The sequence below is a fragment of the Phodopus roborovskii genome, unplaced genomic scaffold (assembly GCF_943737965.1).
Source record: "Phodopus roborovskii unplaced genomic scaffold, PHOROB, whole genome shotgun sequence".
In the NCBI taxonomy this organism is placed as follows: Eukaryota; Metazoa; Chordata; class Mammalia; order Rodentia; family Cricetidae; genus Phodopus; species Phodopus roborovskii.
In genome coordinates this window covers 15,984,952-16,006,020 of record NW_026126540.1, presented here as the reverse complement: position 1 = coordinate 16,006,020, position 21,069 = coordinate 15,984,952, and the positions used below count along the sequence as shown (strand labels likewise).

At 39.3% G+C, this 21,069-nt stretch overlaps 1 protein-coding gene across 1 annotated transcript in view; it reads right to left on the bottom strand.

The window, feature by feature from the left end:
- Positions 1–21,069, bottom strand: part of Asic5 (acid sensing ion channel subunit family member 5) — a 40,717-nt gene that overhangs the window by 18,564 nt on the left and 1,084 nt on the right. Inside the window, exons 2-5 of the mRNA XM_051199237.1 lie at positions 18,418–18,497; positions 17,344–17,425; positions 9,278–9,428; positions 4,142–4,448 (exon numbers count right to left, since the gene is read on the bottom strand). Coding sequence (XP_051055194.1) covers positions 4,142–4,448; positions 9,278–9,428; positions 17,344–17,425; positions 18,418–18,497 — 620 coding nt within the window. The remainder of the gene's footprint in view (positions 1–4,141; positions 4,449–9,277; positions 9,429–17,343; positions 17,426–18,417; positions 18,498–21,069) is intronic.

The following is a 21,069-nucleotide window of genomic DNA, read 5'->3' as shown; positions in this document are numbered from 1 at the left end:
AAAGATGAAGAGACATAAGAACTTGGGTGGTGTGTTTGGAACAATGCTTAAGCACATGTGTTCTTACCCATTAGACACTGTCTCTAGTTTTAGTAGAAGGAAAGGATATGGAGAGTTTTGGCAAGATGCAAAGGAAATCTGCAGTGAATTATATAATGGTGATATTTAGCAGGAATCTGATTCCTGCTATTTATAATTTACTAGGCTAGGTCCAGATAAAAAGGCCATAAATAATAGCTCATTTTCCAGAATATTGTACAACTTAATTTATATGACTCTGTACCTTTATGAGATTACTTCTTTGTCTGTACAGTGCTTCTGTAAAGAAACTTTTCATAATTGAAATTAATAGGTTTTTCAATAAACTGCAAGTGAAACGGATTGCAAACTCCAACATGCATCTATTAAGCTTAATATTTGAAAATTATATTGAGTGTGGCATTGAGTATACTGAACACTAATGCACTATTGACAACTTTGTATTACTATTTAAATGGAAATGCAATGCTACTATTAAATTTTGCAACTGATAAGAATGTATTCCTTTTCCAAAAATTTAACAATAATAAGAGTATTATTATATGATTTTTCTTAAATTTTTATTTTTTCTTTTCATCTTCAGCATTTTAAAACACGTTATTTTCTGCTTCAAAACATGTCTATTAGTGGGAAGAACTCTCAGTAAGGTCAGGATAGGGTAAGCTTGTAGTTTGAGCTCTAGCCTACACACACACACACACACACACACACCCTTTCTTCCACGTGACACATTGGAATAAAAAAGATGTAGGCTATCTCTGGCTTCCATGTCACAGTCATCAAAATTTTAACCTCTGCCACATGGACCTTGGCAGAGCTAACATGTAAGCCTGAATTTCGCAGGACACATTGGAAGCCATGGCTGAGACATGGGGCATGCGGAGGTTTGGGCTTCTTTTCCCAATCCACCAAGAGGGCAAATTTTAAAAGGTAAAATAGTGAGGAGACCTGTCTAAGCTGTACAGAACTTCACCATTAGTGTTGACATTAAGTAAACAAATACCCTTGACAGATCATGTCTCCATAGTCTATATTTCCTTCATGCTAAATCATCTAACAGTTCATTTCTGAAAATGTTTTTGCCCACCAGTTACAGTTGATTCTCTGGGAACAGTGACTGTGGATCTCCTAACATGGTTCTTCCAGCATTATCACCTTCAAGTGTACCCACAAACCAGGCTTGTCTTTGTCAGAATGTATGCTGTTTAATAGTGTGAGGCTTCTCCCTAACCCCATAGTGACTTCTATCAAGATATACCTTTCATTGCTCTCTCTCTACATCCCTACTCCAACTCAGCCATTTTGATCCCTCACATTTCCATGCCTCATCCCCTCCCTTCTCTCCCCCTCCCATTTTACCCAGGAGATCCTAATTATTTCCCCTTCATGGGGCCCTCCATGTATCCATTTTAGGGTCCTCAGTTTTACCTAGCCACTCTGGGTTTCCCCAAACTAAAAAAGTTCCCAGGAATTCACAAGTATGATTCCAGATAAGCCTCCCAGCAATAGTGGAGAGGGTGCCTGGACTGGCTTTCCCTTGTCAGATTATTTACTACCTTAATTGTCATTACAGAAGCTATATCTAGTAAGTGATGGAAGCAGATGAAGTGACCCTCAGCCAAGCACTAGGCCAAGTTCCAAGAGTGCGAGGGAAGAAGGATCATATAAGCAAGGGGAGGGGGATCAAGATCATGATTGGGAAAACTACAGATGGCTTGAGCTAGTTAATGGGACCTTGTGGACTCTGGACTGATAACTGGGGAATCTGCTTAAGACCAACTAGGCCCTCTAAACCTGGATGACAGTTGTATGGTTTGATCTGTTGATGGAGCCCTGGACAGTGGGACCAGGACTTATCCCAGATGTATGAACTTGCTTTTTGGAGCCCATTCCCTATGGTGGGATACATTGTTCAGTCTTGATATAGGCAGGGAGGGCTTGGCCCTGTCTCAACTTGGTATGCCAGACTTGGTTGACTCCCAAGGGAGACCTTACCTGCCCCTGAGAAGTGAATGGGTGGCAGGATGGGGAATGTGGGGGGACAGGAAAAGTACAGGGAAGGGTACCTGGGGTTGGCATGTAAATACAAAATTAAATAAAAAGTAAAATAAATAGTGTGAAGTAATGGACCCTGAGGGTCTTTGCCTTCCTGAGAGAGTTGTCCTCTCTTTGTCTTCTGAGATCCAAATGTATAAACTTAACTTGAAGCTTTGAAGAAGTTTGACCAGTCACACAAACCCCTTATAACATGTACAATGTATCCAATACTTGTTCTAGAATTGCACCAGATAAGAAACAGACTGCATTACTTGAACTTATGTGACAGAAATACATAAACAGATGAATATATTATATATCTTTCTGCATCTAGCTAGTCTTCTCTTTCTCTTTCTCCTCTTCCACTCTCTCTCTCTCTCTCTCTCTCTCACACACACACACACACACACACACACACACAGATGAAGGGATCTGTCCACAGTTAATTCATTAATAACTTGTAAATCTTAAAACGGTGCTCTGAGGTATATGGGGGGCAATGAGTGGAGAGGGGGCTGGGAGAAAGAGAAGGGGAGGAGAGTAAAGCATGTGGGACTAGGAAGATTGAGTCAGGGGAGGAATAGAGGAGAGATGAGAGAGAGAGAGAGAGAAAGAGAGAGAGAGAGAGGGAAGGATGGAGGAAGGGAAGAAGGGAGAGAGAGAGATACCATAACAGAGGGAGCCATTGTAGGTATCTAAAGGAAACTGACTCTAGAGAGATGTCCAGAGACATCTGGACTGACCCCAACTAACAACTTGAGCAACAGTGGAAAAGCTACCATAAATGCCCTTCCCTGACAATGAGATTAATGACTAACTTATCCACCATCATAGAGCCCTCATCTAGTGGCTGATGGAGGCAGAGGCAGATGTCCACAGCTAACACTGAGCCAAACAGGAATCCAAATGCAGAGAGGGAGGACAAGACCAGTCTACAGAAACACAGAGATAGCTGACCTGAACAAGGAGGAGCTAATGGGTCCCCGGCTGATGGCTGGGAATCCACCATTAGACCCCTTAAACAAGGGTCTCAGTTGGAAGGCCTGGGCAGTCTGGGGGACCTTTGACAGTGGAGCTAGCATGTGTCCCTGGTGCAGAGAGGATTTGGAGAGCAAATTCCCTGTGGAGGAATACTCCCTTAGCCTGGAGGCAGGAGGGAGGGCCTGTCCCCTACTAAAAATGACTTAACAGATTTAGGTGACACCTCCAGTGAGACATCACCCTACATGTGGAGTAGGGGGAAATGGTCAGGGTGGGGCATGGGATGGTGGGAGGGAGGGGCAGAGAGGGAACTGGGATTGATATGTAAAATAATAAAAATAAATATTTTTTTTAAAAGGTGCTCTAAGACTCCAGCAAAATTCCTAGATCTGATCATTATGGACAGCTCTAAGGCTTTGTTTATGAAGGCCTTAAAGGAGAAAGCTGTCCTTCCAGCTGCTGACATTGTACAGTGATTGCAACTTTCTGCAGTAGACTGCAGTCTAGAGCTTGATTGAGATTGTCCTCAGAGAACTCTGCAGAGTGTAATGGTCTTCAGATCTCATGGCTCTAAGCAATGGACCAAGATACATACCTCTGGGTCTCTAGCTAGCCCTGCCTTTACTAAGATTTCCCATCATATCATCAACCAAACCCAATATCTCCATGTATTGTGTATTAGGCCCTTTTTAGTTCTTCTTCATCTATTTCTTGGAGCCTCCAGTTATTTCCAGCACAGTCCACATAGAATGCCTGGGTATATATCTATTCTGTGTTTAATAATTGTTCTATTACATAAAGATTCCCCTCTCTTATTAACATATTTAAGTTCAGGGAGACACGTTATTTTACTTCTACTTAACCATAGAGTTTTGTAATTACCCAGCATGTTACTGTGCAAGGGAAAGGGGGGAAAATAAAAAAAAAGTGAATGGATGAAGGAATTAGCAAGTTTCTTTTCAATTTAAAAATTCCAATGCTTTTGGCCTATGTTAAATACTGCATCAGAATACCTTATGTTAATTACCCAAATACATTTAAACTAAAATTAATTAAAAATCATGACGAAAGCAATTATTCTTACCTGTTCAAGTTACAGAATGTCACAGCTGGGAACTCGATTTTTTCCACATACTGAACCTCTATAGATGTTGTAGTTGGCCATGTGAAATAATTGACCAAGCGACTATAGATTTGCCACACCAAGAGTGAGACAGAGCCCAGCACCACAGACAGCCAGATCACCTTTCGAACCCTGCTCTTGTTCTGGGCAATGTTATGTATCCCATGAAAGGAAGTGGAGATGGCAAACTCATGATCAAACTTCTTCCGGTCAGTTGAAGATGGCAGTGGCCTCTTTAAGAGGTAACACTTTATCTTTCCTAAGAGTCCTTAGACAAAATATTAGACAAAAACAAGTCAATGAGTTAGGAAAACTTAAAGCTATTCATAAAAACTACAATTCACAAATAACTAAACTGGTTACCTTCATTATATTCAGTTCATAAAGGTCCCAGAGTCATTTGCATTAGATGATTTATTTAGGGATCAGTAACAGTTCTGACTATGTGAATCTGCTGATAATCTGCTAATGCCATCAGCTCTGCTTACCAAAGAGGCATTAGTGGCAGGAGCAACTTCGAATGAGTTGTTTGTGACAGCTCGTATCTTTTAAAAATAGTTCTAGTTTTTCAATTCCTCAGGAAAATGGGAATCAGTCTACTACAGGCAATACCACTCTTACGATCCACATCCATGCAACAAAGACATCTGTTCAACTATGTTCATAACTGCATTATTTGTAATAGCACGCACCCAGAAGCAACCTAGATGGCCCTCAACTGAAGAATGGATAAAGAAGATATGGTACATTTACACAATGGAATACTACTCAGCAGGAAAACAAAACAAAACAAAAAACATTGGAATCTTGAAATTCACAGGCAAATGGATGGAACTTGAAGATACCATCCTGAGTGAGGTAATCCAGTAATGAAAAGAGGAACATGGTATGTACTCACTCATATATGGATTTTAGACATAGAGCAAAGGATCACCAGCCTACAATTCATAACACCAGAGAAACTAGGATACATGGGGGAACCTAAGAGATTCATACAAGGTCCCTCAAAAAGGGGAAAGGGAGATGATCTCCTGAGTTTATTGGGAGCTGGGGGAGGGGCAGTGAGTGGTGAGGGAGTTAGGAGAAAGAAAACAGGAGAGGAGGAGAACAGAAGACCAGGAAAATTGAGTCAGGGAACAAATAGAGGAGAACAGGAAAAGAGACACCATAATAGAGGGATCCATTATAGGTTTGAAGAGAAAAACTGACTCTAGAGAAATGTCCAGTGACCTACAAAGATGACCCCAACTAACAATCTGAATTACAGTGGAAAAACTACCTTAAATGTCCTTCCCTGATAATGAGATTGATAACTAAGTTATATGCCATCCTAGAACCTTCACATACTAGCTGTTGGAAATAGAAGCAGACATTAAGCCAAACTCCTGGAATCCAGTTGCAGAGAGGGAGGAGTAATAAGCAAAGGGGTTAAGAGCAGGCTACAGAAACCCATAGAGACAGCTGACCTGAACAAGGGGAAGCTCATGGACCCCTAGACTGATAGCTATAAAACCAGCATTGGACCAACTCAGACCCCCTGAATGTGGGTGTCAGTTAGAAAGCCTGGGCAGTCTACAGGACCTCTAACAGTGGAACCAGGGACTTCTAATAGTGGAACCAGGATGTATCCCTTGTGCATGAAAGGATTTTGGGGGCACATTCCCCATGGAGGGATACTTCCTTAGCCTAGAGGCCAAAGGTGGGGCCTAGTCCCTACTCCAAATGGCTTGACAGATTTTGATGATCCCTTCTGGAAGTCCTCACCCTCCCTGTGGAGTGGGTGGGAAATGGGATGGGAGGGGGGTCGGGGAGCATGGGAGGATGGGAGGGAGAGGGAATTGGAATCGATATGTAAAATAAGAAAAAATAATTTAATTAAAAAAATAGTCCTAGTTTTTAATCACTCTTTCTTCCCGAAGAATCATGAAGAGATGTGTTAGGCTTATTCTCTGGAGTATCCTAATTGATGTTGCAAGCAATCAGTTCCTCAGCTAATCTTTGTCAAATGGTGTGACTTCTGGTGTTGTGACTTTCACTCATTATATGCTTTGCACACAGCTGCTTTATCCCTCATCAGGATGTTTACAGTTCAGTGGTATGATCAGTTTCCTACCTGTTTAGAAAATGATCAGTTCCATAATGATTACTGATATTTGTTAGTAGAGAGCAGTGAGAGTTTCATTAATATTGTATTTGATAATATATAAAATAGCCACCCAGAATTTCCCTTGGGTTAATATCGTTTTGATCTGGTGATATATGATGCAAAACCTTTCTGACAAGTTAAGAGGAGGAGGTCCATCAGCAATTGGAGGATTCAACTTATAGTCGAGGTCTCCATCCTTGTAACCTCAGCAACTTCAGCTAAGTTCTCCTGCCGCTGCTTCTATTAACTGACAGCAACAACATTTGCCTTATGACTTCTCATGTTTGATAGCATAATGCTTCTTACGGTGTATTACGCAGACTGTGAGAGGTACTCAACTTATTAAATGTTTATATTTTTAATTTGTCTAATAGTGGTGCAGTGAGTGGTTAAATATTCAGTTTTAAGAAATGCTTTCAGGTTCTCATTTAAGAAATGGGTCCTTGGCAAGTGAGATGGCCAACTGGCTGGCTCTCAATGGGAAAGGGTGTTTGTCAAGCCTGAGTCTTATCTTTGGAACCCATGTAAAGGTGGAGGGAGAGAAGTAACTACACAGATATGTCCTCTGATCTCCAGTATGTGCAATGACACCCAGGCACCCATCTCATAACTTACACACACACACACACCTCAAAAAAGAAAAGGTGAGATCTTAAAATCCTCCTAAATTCTCACAATAAAGTTAGCTAAAATTTTAAATCTTTTCTTCAATTCAATATATATTTTTTCAACTATGAAGTATCCCCCCAAAGGCTCTAATCTTTATTTATCATTAAGTTAGATTTTAATACCTTGCAGGTCTCTAATCAGTTAGTTAAGCTTTTTTTCAGTTTTGAATCACTAATGATAGAAAAGGTATTTATCTACATTTCCTAATTGGAAATGTAGAACTAATGTTACAACGTTAAAGCTATTATAAACTTTGTAGTCATGTTATCAATACCATAATCTACAACAGCATCATATGATGTTTTAGTATCAGGTTAACCAGCACATATAAAAACATTTGGCAAAGTTTCAAGTAAAATCAGAAGGCTGAAAAAAGAACTTACTGTTATTATTAGTTATCAAGTTAATTTTAATTGCAATCAATTTTTATTACTTAATCATTGCTTGGAGGCATTTATGAAGTCTTTACCAGGACTGGAAAACCAACTTAGCTTCCCGGCAGCTTACACCTTTCCTATGGAAGGGATCTGGCTGTTAGTGAGAAGAGTACTCTAGTAGGAAGCACCTGGCCAGGCAAAATGCGGAGGGCTGCAAACACTACCCCAAGTAAGACAGTTCAGGTTTACTTTCAGACACCAGACCATTTCATAAAGACATACTCATTGACACTTGTGTTAGCTTTACTGAAGCATTTTCTGCTATTTGTTAGAAATCTGGTCATTTTTAAGTGGGTACTTCAGATGACACATAAAACTGCAGGGCAATGCATATCTGTCTAGAAGCCCAGAGCCTGCAACACAGCTTCACCAACTCATGGCTGAGGCTTTGGACTTTCCTCACTGAGTTCTATCCTGCCCAGTGCATCTACGCAAAGTATGGGGACCTAACATTGAAGCTTGCCCATCACAGAAGCAGTTTAGGAACACTGGCTCATACTAACTAGAAACAAACAAATGACAAAAGTTGATTCTAACAGGTAGCAATATTTCCACATTTTTTGGAATCCCCATAAATTACTCTTCTGCTTCCCAAACTGTACTATTCATTTTAAAACTCATATTTGTTACTATGAAATAATAATGGGAGTTCAGTTTTCTGAAGGATCAAACATAAACCCATCTCTGCTTATTGCTGACATTAAGGGATGACAGATATACTTGTTGGAGGATTTCCTACCTTTCTCATCATGCAGCTTGGATTTCTCAGTATGTTCCATTTTCTCTCTCTCTCTCTCTCTCTCTCTCTCTCTCTCTCTCTCTCTCTCTCTCTCTCTCTCTGACTCAGTGATCCTAAGTCCTCTTGGCACATCCAATTTTTATCAATAACAATATTCATTTTGGGCCCTTTATATAAAATGCAGCAGTTAAGGTTGTAAAATGTAGGAGCAATTTAAATATTTGTGTTGCTATGTTAAGCCCCATAAAGCACTTAGTCTGTAAATCAAAAACCATTGACAGAACCAGCTATGGGCATTTATAGACTGGCAAGAGGCCATTGTAGATTGGATGCAAGAAAGCATCCTTGGAAACCCATTTTCTAAAGAAGAAAAACTGTGATCTCTGCTCACATTGGTGGGTGTTCGGGGTTGATCTCCTCACATTTTACTTCTTTCAGCGCTATACAAGTCAAGTTGAGGTGTGTGTGTTGGAGTTTCTTTTGTAAGAGATAAAGCAGTTTGTAATAGAATGACCAGTGGATAAAACTACAAAAGACACTAACTAAAGATGATGAAATGATCACTGAAATGGTACAGATTTGCCAAATCACAAAGGCTAGTTTTTTCATACTAACGCTTTTGAGAACTTACCATTTACTTTTACTAATACATGTCAATATGAATTCACATGTATAAATGCTGCCATCTGTTGTCCAATTCTAGAAACTACATGTATCTCTGCTAGAGCCTGTTGGCATTGCCATGTAGTATTTCACAGGCACATATTCACTTCAACTTAATTTCGTTGGACATCTATTTGAAAACTTCAGTAGCATAGTTGAAACTGGGCTTGTATGGCAAGATAAGAGCCTTCAGGTGATGGAAGGGCATGGATTTGGGCGCCCTTCTCCATTCACTATCATGAGGAACAGGGTGAGTCTTGTGAGATGAATTTCTCAGTGAGATGAGTATCTCTTCTTCCGGTTTAAACTGCAGACTGGGATACAGTCGCAGATTTCAGGATCTCCTGAGAGTAGGAATGCACCCACTCTTCCCTTGTCTGTAGATATAAATCATTCCTACTATCTGTCTGCAAGATTTATAGAGCAGCCTTGTTTACTAGTACCTATCAGAGAACCAAGGAGGCCTGCTTGCCAGATGCACACAGCTTGAGCTACTAAGGAGGTATCTTCTATTGCTAGTGTGGTTAGAAAGCCGGTTCTCACTGGCTGAGAGTAAGGACAGCAAGAAGATGGGCCTTCCTGGAAAGGAAACACCTGGAACAAAAAGAAAGAGGAGGGGAGGGTCACCGAGCTACACCCCATTTGCTTCACACCCTGACCAAGACTAAGGCATAAACACAAATTTTCTTAACCTCCACTTTCACATTTTCATTTTTCCATTCATGTTCTCTTTTCTAAGCCAAAATGTATTGTTATTTTCTCGAGTGTCTTTGCATAAAGACAGAAAAGGAAAATGCTAGTCCCTACATCCTGTCAATTTCTTATTTGACAACAAAGAAAGAAAACTGAGCTGTACGACACAAGTGCATTTGACCTGTGTTCCTCCTTCTTATACTATTAACAGGCAACATTTGCTCTTTGTCACACTGATAAGGGGAATTCCCCTCCTCCTTAGTACATTAAAATGGGCTTCCCAACATCACTTTCCTTGACAGTATTTTAATCAAGAAGTCACTCTCTCCCTCTTTTCATTAGTGACTGAATTCAATTTGAGTTCCAATGTCCCTGTCCAGTTACGATCCCCTCTCCATTTTTCCTCACCTTCTTTTTTTGAAATCAAAGTCTGTTCACGTTCTAAATATCTACTTAGAGATAAACATAGATGCTAGCACTTCTTTTCCTCTGGCTGTGACAGCCATTTGAAATAAGGGTATAGGACAGAAGATAGATTTGCAAGCTCCCCTTCTCTGCCCTTCCCCACTTCTCACATACAAACATAAAGCTAGGGAATCAGCTGATAAAATACATCCATTGAGAACTGAGTTGTCGTTTCCTCCTACCCTTGCACTTGCAGTACCATCAGCAAAGGATGACTTATTAATACTGACAAATGAAAAAATCTGAAGAAAACACACTGGACAGAAGAGCAAACATCAAACCTAAGTGACCTTTCACTGAGATTCTGGGCATGAGTGATAATGAAATCAATAAGCACCGTCTAGAGGACTGTGTTTACTCTGGCCCGGCCCCATTTACAAAGATCCAGTTGGTGTTGCTTATGTAGTTATTGAAGAATATTTTCATTAATTTTATTTCTGAAAATATTGACATTTTCTCAACAAAAAGTTTAGTTCTGTTGTGTTGGCATGAACAGTACTGTATTAAAAGATCTTTGGCCACTACTCTCTTCCGTTAATGTGAATGTGGTGATGGGGCCCACGTCCCTGCTCAAACAAATTGCTTGTTTGACTACTGACACTCTGCCACTTGCTTCCTACTTTGCATTTTGTTATGAAGTAAAATTTTTATATTTGATTTTCTCTTAGGGGAATATGCCTGTAACTCAAGATGACTTTTCTTCCTTGTCCTTCCCTCCTCTGCCTTCTTCCATATATATGTATGTATATACATACATACACACAGATACACAGATTAGGTGTATATTTTTTTTAATTTTACCTAAAATAGATGTTTTAAACTCAATAATTTCCTAAAATAAACTCCCAATTTACTATGTGTTTCAGAGAATAAGTAATTTAATAGATTATTGGTTTGGGTCTGAAGTAAGACAAAATTGAAATTAACAGAAACAAGTTCAGGTGAAGTAGCTTTGTTTTGTTTCACTTCAGGTTACATAAAGGTCGTTTTTAATTAAGGTGACTAATTCTTTTGAAAGCTTGAATTGCATGTTGGTAACAAATGTTCTTTTGGTGGAATGTTTAATATCGATGCTGGTTGCTATTCTTCAAGTGACTGATAATTTTTCTTTTGTTGTTTCAGAATTTCATAAATGCATATCATGTTTTTTGTTATATTCATTTCCCACTGCCTCAATTCCAAATTTTTAAGAACATGTATTTTATCTTTGTAACTGGGACTGGATCAGAGTAAATGTAGTTCTCACCATTTTTTTTTCTCCCAACTTCAGTATGTACTTGAATATAGGACTGCCTAAGAGAGCATGAATAGCTTATTAGTTACTGCATTTTAAAGAGGATTGACTCTCCCTCATCCAACAGCCATCAGTAGCCATCAGTTCCTCAGCTAGGGTTGGACTTCATGAGCCCCTCCCTCATCTATGTTGGGACTTGGGCTGGCTTGATCTTCTGCAGGTCTTGTGCATTCACTCATTGCTTCCTGGAAGTTCACGTGCGCATTCAGTTTTATTTTTATAGGACACAAGATAGAAGCAATTAGCCAGTATGCCATATCTACTAAAAAAAAATCACATGTCTGAAGAGAAAACATAATATAGAGCGTGACCACAGGATTCAAAAGCAGCTTATTGACCAGCACAAGCCTCTGTCATTTAACAGAGGAGACAGCTCAGAAACAGGGTTAGAATGGAAGGTCTATGAAGACAGACTCATAGCCTGTTTAGTTTGCTATCTAATGTGTTTACTGGAAACATAGGTAGGCAGCAATCTGCAAATATTAGATGGATGACTAAGTGATTTGTCACAGCCTTGTACTAGTTTCATTTATTATGTTAGAAGAAAATTCCTGTAAGCTTTTCAACATTTTATTTTGAAAGGTGAAACATACTAAAATGATTTGAAAGTGGTATATTATAGGAGTGGACTACAGGGACAAGTGAGTTAGAACATGCCAGGTTCAGAGGCATTTCCTGTGGAGAAAGACAGTGAAACTTCCACAAAGAAAAATCACAAAGAAAAATAAGGAGTAGGAAGAATCCAACACATTTTCCATAAACACTCACAGCCAGATTCCATTCTTGAAAAGAAATGGTCTAAAAAACTAACAGTAACAGGGTAGCAGCCTTCACTCAAGAGACCAGCATGGGCAAAAATCAAAATGGTAAGCTGCCATTGTCATAAAAAACTATCTCAATGCCAGCACTTGCCTGAGGATAGAGTTAAGGCTCAGAAAATTTTTGCACACACTCTAGTTCTTCAGTATACAGTCTGTGTGCTGCCCTCATTTCATCTCAACAAATAACCCACCGACTCTAAGGTCCCTGTGGACAACTGGCTACTAGGAAGACTCTCCCATATATTGTCTTCATAATTTGGAATCTCCAACCTTCTGTTATTTTCCTTTGGACTTTGTTATAAAGATGAAAGAGAAACTGGAAACAAAGAGCAACTATGTTGTGATGATTTGTGATGAATTTCATACCCGTGTCTCCCAGAAATAAGGAACAAAACGTCTTCTGAAATCAAAAGGCACTTGGGGGAATGCTGATTGGCTATTCATTCATCATTCCATGGTGGCCTGCTATTGGCTCAGCCTGCAGGAGGGTTCTGTTTATCACTTAGCTACATCCTGGCCAAGAAGGACACTGCTGTCCTTAAAAACTAAGAGGTATTTCATGCACAGTTATCAAAAATGCCCCTGTCATTGGTCAACAGAGGGGGCAGGATTCCACTAATGCTTAACTTGCAAGCCCGTGAGATTGCCAAATGATGTGTCCATACAGCAAATGACACTGTGGGTCAAGGTTGCCAGAAAAAGGTTACTTCAAATACTCACCCTGAAATCTTATGGTCCTTTCTGTTTTCTCAATTCTGAACTTTTAGTTCTGTGCAATAGAACATCTATGTAACAGTTGCCTGCGCTCTAATACCTTAGAAAAAACATTGCCATTATTGTAGTACATTTGGACATTATTTTAATGGAGATTTTAAAATGTATGCTTAATGTTTCTTTTGCAACACAAAACAAAACTAAAGATAACAAATGCAACACAACAACAACAACTTAAAGATGGCAAAATAAAAATTAGAAAATTACAAGGTCAAACCACGCAAAATTATACACGACAGTTGATAAAGTTTCATCATGTGGATTTTGCACACCACTGTGGAATAAATAGTGTCTCCCAAAACAAAGCAAAACAAAACAACATCTATGTATCTTCAAAATCTCAGAATGTAACTCCACTTGGGTAGGACTCCTGCCAGATAATTATTTAAGAGTGTTGTAATAAGATACTTGTGGATTTAAGACAGTCCTAAATCCAAACACTGGAGTCTTCATGAGGGGCAGAAAAGGAGGCAATGGTGTCTGAAGCTGGTAGATGCATGCTATAAAATATTTTCTTTAGGTTTACTTAAGGTAAGAAAACTGAGAACAGGGGCTAGAAAGATAGCTCAGTGATTAAGAGTACTTCATGCTTTTTCAGATGATCATAGTTATGTTTCCAGCACCTATGTTGGCCAGTTCACACTGCCTGTATTTCCTGCTTCATGGGTATGATGCAGGAATCTGTGCATATAGCCTACATGAACAAAGACATTGAAACCTCAAAGCCCACCCTCAGTACCACAACTTTGTCAACACAGTCACACTTCCTAATCCTGTTCATATAGTACCAACAATTGGGAATCAGGCACCCAAATAAATTAGTTTGTGGAGGTTCTCATTAAAAGTAATACTACTACTCTCTATAGCGAATGCATTTATTCCAACTTCAAAAGTCCCCATAATATTTCACAGCCTTAACACAGTTTAAAAATTCATCTCTTTTGAAATTCAGGGCAATCTCTTAATTGTATGATCAAAAAGCAGATTACATATTTCCAACATAAAACATATATCCCATTGCAAAAGACAAGAATGAGGAATAGCGAGGAAATACTGGACCACAGAAAGACAAGAATAGAGGGCACAAAACTCCAAATGCTGTACTTCCATGACTGGAACCGAAGGGCTTAAACATCTCTGCCCTTTCAGTTTTGCTAACTGTAACACACTTCTCACTGAAAGGCTAGTTTTTCTCCCTGTCTACAGCTTTTCCTGAGAGATAAAATAGACTTACTACCTTTAACATCCTGGAGTCTTCAAAAACCCACAGGCTTACTTTCACAGCTTCAAGTAACACCCTCTTAGGGGCAGCCTGTCACATGCCTGGTTTCAGTGGCTCTCCTTAGACACATAACCCCTTTACTTGTATATCCCTCATGACTAATGTTGCACATGACTCTGAAATATTTAGCTGGCCATCCTAGCATGGAGTTTGACCCCTTTCTTGAATTATATTTACATAATCTTTGTTGTTGTTGTTTTTAGGAGTATAAAAATTCCCCAGGCCTTTACTTCCTGTAAGTCAGAAGCTTGGCTGAGTGTAGTCCTGCCCTGAATACCCCACTGCCCCAAACATTCTCCTTTTCTTTGTAGACTGACTTAAGAGTGATTACTAATAACCATGAAATAGAGTCAATATCAGGCTATCTTTAAAAATCTCCTCTCCCAATGAAATTAGTCCAAAGCTTTTTAATTTGACCTTAGACAGATTTTTAGAACAAAGGCAGAAAGTAGTTACTTTCTTTGTCAAAATATCAGAGGAATAGAATTTAGCTTAGTTGTTAATATTGTTCCCCTCCAAAACTCTTGAGCTGGGCTTCTGTAGAATACATTCTTCTCAGTACCACTGCCTACCAGCCTCCTACAAGGGTGGGCCACTAAGCCCACTTAAAGTATTCAACTGCTTTCTAGTCTGAAGTACCAAAGTTTTCCACATTTCTCCAAAAACCAGATTGGTAAAGTTTATCACACTAATAGCCCAACTGTATCTTGGATACTTTTTGATGGTTGTGGCAAAACACCATAATTGAGGCACCTTATAAAAATAAACCTTCACTTAGTGACTCACAGTTGCAGAGGGCTAGAGTATGTATCCATCATGGCAAAGCATGGCAGCAGACAGGAAGGGATGGTGCTGGGGCCATAGTTGAGAGCTTACATCCTTATCCATAAGAAGAAGGCAGAGAGTACTAAGTGGAAATTGTGTGAACTTTAAAACCTCAAAGTCCCATCCCCTCAAACAAGGCCACACCTCCGAATCCTTCTCCAAATCTTCTACCACTAGAGATCAAGAATTCAAATATCTGAGTGTATGGAGGCCCTTCTCATTCAAACCACAAGAACCTTGATGTAGTATACATGAACTGCTTTTCTGGAGGAATGTTGCTTCTAAATAAAGCAATAAGGTGGCCCTGGTATTGAAAATGTGATCAGTATAAGTTTTACAAGCTAGAGATAATAGCATACTTGTTTATGATTTATCCACACTTTCAGAACTTATTTGATCAAGGGGATAAGAGGTGAAAGTTGGTGAGATTGTTAGAGCAAAGTGGTGTGTTTGTCTGCTTGCTTTGGTTTTGCTCTTGATTTTTAACATAGAGTCTCATGATGTTGCCATGGCTTGCCTGAACTTGTAGAACTCTCCTCACCCTGCTTCCCCAGTTGTAGAATTAAAAGTACATACCAACATATTTGGAAAGAGACATAGTTTTCGAGGAGTTTCATGGTGAAATGTTAGGGTAGCTGTGGTAAAACACGATCACCAAATGCAACTTGGGAAGGAAAGGGTTTATTTTCTCTTCCACAACAGGCAACAGTTGCTTGTACCTGCCAATCTAAACTCTTTAGTATGAAATCTTTAATGAAAATGGTTTAATTTGATCGCTCACTCATAGAGAAGAGAATGCTCAATTATTTAAGAATACCATATAAATGCATTTATCTAATATTTGAAGATCTCTTCATTCCAATAATTCTCTTGTGTTTCACAATAGTGCTAGGATGAGAAAGCTCATTAAAGAAAACTGATGCATGCTGGTAGCTCATTAAAAATACAGTTATTCTTTCTTTGCCTATACATTATCTGTTCTAAAGGGAACTTCTGTGACCCACAGGGCTTAGGAAAAACACATACATACATACATATGGTAGACCACACAGATGGAGAGGCTCAGATTTAAATGACTCCCAATGAAAAGATCCAAAAAAAAAAAAAAATAAAATCCGTCAAGTAACTAGTATATAGAATACAATTTGGGAAGTTCTGAGCTAGAAACACTGAATGTCACATGTTCTCCTCAGAACATAACATTTCACTTATCAATGTATGTTTTTCGGAACTGAAATGGTCAAATAAATTGGCAAAGTAAAAAAAAAAAAAAAAAAAAAAAAAAAAAAATCATGACTACCGTGGTGGTTTGAATGAGAACTATCTTTCACAGACTCGTGAATTAGAATCCCTGGTCCTAGTTGGTAGCATAGTTTGGAGAGGTCACAGAACTTTTAGGATGTGGAGCCTTGATGGAGGACAGAGGAAGGATTTAAACGATAGCCGCTTCTCCCTCTTCCAATGTGTATGCCCACCCCACCTCATTACCACTCTTTTTTCCCCGTGCCTTCCCCACCATACCGGCATCCAGCTCTCTGGAAGTGTAAGCCAAATTAAACTTTCTTCCTTAAGTTGCCTTTAGTCATCATACTGTAGTGGGCTATTGAACTATAGTTATGCTTGCTCATAAAAGTATTCCTAAGAATATTTTAAGTGATAAACTATCTTGGGTAAAGTTGATTTTTGGATCCGCACTAAATTCCTATTCAATGTGACTGTGAGCTAAAAGTTAACAGCCTGACAGTTTAGCTGCTCTTTCTTTAACTTCTTTACTCAGTGCTTTCTTGCTGCCTTTCTGTATATGTCACAACTGCAATTTTTTTTTTGGGGGGGGGGCTTAAAAACCCAAATCAATTGGAGGTCTAGGATATTTCCAGCTAGTCTGCTTGGGACAGTCCTGCCATCAGTTAATAAAGACTCCATTAGACTTAGTCAGGCTGCTTGGGAGTTTTTGTATTCAAGTACTCTATTACATCAGCAACAACAAAATAACAAACACAACTATACAATAATAACTACGGATTGGTGAAAGAGTGTTGTAACTTTTTCCCAAGAGGCAAGAGTGAAAGTGGGTTAACAACTTTCACTGTAGTCTCTGATGTTAGAGGAAGAAGGAACTTGAGATTGCTGGGTGTAGTCTCTTTCACTGCCCTAAGGAACAATCAATTGCTTAACATGTTATGAGAAAGGCATCTTAAAAATTTCCTTAAATCTCAAGCCTTGTGCCAGGACCCATGAAAAGGAGTCCATTACATCTTGCCACAAGTTCAGAAAGCTCAAGTCTGTCTTTTAATCCATAAGACATTAGTTTGGTGGCTACAGGATGTTTTGGTCTTGGCAGTGCATATCTCTTACCTGAATAACAATAGGCTCAGGCCAAGTGAGGAAGTTCACTCTCTTCCCTGAAGGCTGAACGGCAGGTCTGGCTAGCAAATACCTGGAGAATTAAGGGAAGTAAATCTCTTTGCACCTTAGACATGATAATTTAAAATTTCTGTCATTTTGTCCTCACTGTTGGTTGAATACATAAGAACATGAAAGAATAAACTAAGGACACATTAGGTATGGGGTGAATGGTCCTCCTGACAGCTATCCTGTGTCTTGTCTTGGATTCTTAACTCCTTCAGCTAGCCTTTCTCTCATCCACACTCCCCCTCTCAGGTAGGAACCTACTCTGCTGGTTCCTACTGCAGCCCAACAAAGACAGCCCTCAACAGCCTTGATAAAATAATTTTCTATTTTGTTGTATTTTTCCAGTGTTGTCTGTCCACAATGAAGTGGAACTCCTGTCATCTCAGTGGGTCTCTGCTCAGGAATTCATCTGCAGATGTTTGCTTTGCTACTGCATCCAGTGTTTTCCTATCTCAGAATGAAATCTGGTGTTTGCATTGTATTCAATGAACACTCAGAATTGCTACTGATTATTTACCCGGTTTGGTTGTTCTTTGTATTAACTATCTGAATACTTGTTAAAAGTCCACACAGATGGCCATGGGGATGGCTCAGTGAGTAAATACACCTGTTATCAAGGATAGCCATCTGAATCTCTCCCTGGAATCCACACGGTAGAAGGAAGAAACTAACTTCTGTGAAATGTCCTTTGACTTACACATGCATGCATACATAAATAAGTAAGTAAATGAATATTTTAAAACACAGTGAGAATGAGAAAAATATCATGCACTTCACAATGTTTCCTTAGAAGGGAAACTACTCCTGAAAACCCAGTAGTTTGATTTTGAGAAGAGAGGTCACAGCAAGTTGAAAGACTTTAGGGAAACAAATAAGTTTGAATTTTTCTTACACAAGATAACACAGTATCTATAAAAGAATAAATCACAGTAGTAATGTCAGACAGTCAATGTGGGTAATAAGATTCTAGGACACAACACTGGCTGATTGAGGTTTATTCTGAGAGAATTCACTTACACAAGAAACAGAAGACCCCTTCCAAGGACCCCTTCCGGTTCCGCTCCAAGGATCTCCTCGGATCCTCCGCGGTCTCTGACCTGGAAGTAAGTAAGTAAGCACATCCAGGTCAGGATCCAGACCTAGACTCCACTGGTCATGCCCACATGGGCGTGGTCAGTACAACAGGTGTGGGTGGGGTGATATCTCATTACAGACAGCTCTTAATCCCACTGTTAGGAGTCCCTAAAGAGGACTAAGATACACAACTGAAACAGATATACTAAGTGCCTATGTATATCCCACACAAACTTTCAGGTTGTCTGCTCAATCTTTACAAGCCGTTATGAGCCCAGGTTAGTTGATTCTATGAGTATTTTGTTGTGTCCTTGACCACTCTGGCTCGTTCAGTCCTTTCTCCCTCTCTTCTGCAGGATTCACCAAACTCTGTCTAATGTTTGGTGTCAGGTCTGACACCCAAAGTGACTGTACAAGTTTGAATTCCCATCAGCAATGGGAGGGTGTTTCCCTTGCACTACATCCTCTGCAGCATGAACTCTCTCTCTCTCTCTCTCTCTCTCTCTCTCTCTCTCTCTCTCTCTCTCTCTCACACACACACACACACACACACACACACACACACACACATGCCATTATTATCAGTGTAAGATGGAATCTCAGAGTTGTTTTGATTTGCATTTCCCTGATGACTAAGGATGTTGAATATCTTCCTAAGTGTTTCTCAGTTATTTGAGATCCTTCTGTTGAGAATTTTGTTTAGATCTGTACACCATTTTTTTAAATGGATTATTTGGTTTGTTGATATTTGGTTCTTGAGTTCTTTATTTTGGAAATCAGCCTTCTGTTAGATGTGGTGTTGGTGAAGGTCTTTTCCCACTCTGTAGGCTGCAGTCAGTCAATAAGTCAAATTAATCAACCAACCTATCAATCATTCAGTAAATTACCAAACCATATGAAGAATCTGAGCAGTCAAGGGTTCCTTATGAAATATTTGAACAGAAATTTCAACATCCTTCAGAATTAGCTTCTTAAAATTAAGGACCCTGGAGAATTTATGCACAGTATTCATACAAGCTTGGATGTTGAGGCAGTAAATGTAGATAATGAAGTATATAATAGAGTAAATGGATGTTTGTTAAAGTAATACAACTAGTGGTTTACATCATTTGTATTTAGTGTCTAAATGTAGCCCAACACCACAGTTTCGTAGAAATACTTTTCCTGGTTCTGCTCTCACAGGATCATGTCTGTTCTCTTGAAATGTCAAAAGAAGATCTAGAGATAAATGATTTGCCCTAAAGATTCCCACTGTTTTTTTTTTTTTTTTTTCCCAAAGCTCATATGAACTCAGAGACTGAAGCAGCATTCACAGGGCCTGCATGGGTCTGTACCAGGTCCTCTGTGTATATATTATGGCTTCCAGTTTAGTGTTTTTATGGATTTCTGAGTGTGGGAACAAGTGGACAAGTGGGTCTCTGTTTTTCATGCCTTATCTTGACCTCTTTTTCCTTCTGTTTGTGCTGTCCAATTCCAATATGTTAGTTTTTATTTTATCTTATCATATTATTACTTAGAAGCCTGGCTGTTTTTGAATAAGAGATAGAAGGGAGTGGATCCAGCTGGGAGGAGAGGTAGGAAGTAATTTGGAGGAGTAAAGGGAAGGGAAACCATAACTAAGGTATATTATGTGAGAGAAAAAGTTTATTTTCAATAAAAAGAAAAAAAATGCTCAATGTTTCACATTCTTGACATTCTGTTACTATATACCAGGATGGAAGAATGTTTTGTCCCCAGGATTCCAGCAGATGGTTTTGGGGAACCATTCAGGCCGATAATTAGCTAAAACCTGAATATTCAAAGTATGCACTTCAGTTTTCCCTCTAGCAAATTTCCTCAGTAATCCATGCATATATAGTTACATGCATTTTGAATAAGAGTTGCAAAGATTACCCAGAGATCATTGCCTCCACCCATATATTTCTTGAATCTGTCAAAATCCCTAAATTTCACCACTAGATCTGCCACTTTGATTTAGAGTATACTTTCTCAAGAGCTGTGGAAAATTTCTACTGTAGGAGCTGGGGTAAATCTCAGGGCAGAGAACTTGTCTGGCATGCTTCAGGCCCTTGCTTCCATCCCTAGTACTGAAAAGCAATTGAAGGGAGAAGATAGGAAGGGAGGGATGGAGGAAGCAGGGAGAGACAGAGAGATTATAAAATGTATTTGGAATGATACATATTGTTAATTGTAAGTTTAAAATACAATAATGAAGAAGGCTGGGCAAGCGGCTCGGAAACTGAAAATTTGCCTAGCTTACACAAGGCACCGCATTCTTCCTCCCATATTGAGAAAAAAGGACAATGAAGAAAAAATGTTCCTAGCCTGAAACAGGCATCAACTAGAGAATGTATCCATGTAGAAAAACAATTCATTATTGTTCAGACTATAGCTACTCATAAATTTGATATGGTTGCTATGGCAAACATTATTAAGAATGAGTGTATGTAGGGGTTGTAGCAATAGCTCTCCACCCTGAGTGGAGGAAGCAAATTACTCTCCATCTCTTTACCCATTTTCTGAGGAAGAAGCAAATTACTTTCCATCCATTTACCCAAATCTTTGGGTGATTTCTCTAGACTTGGGAACATAAAC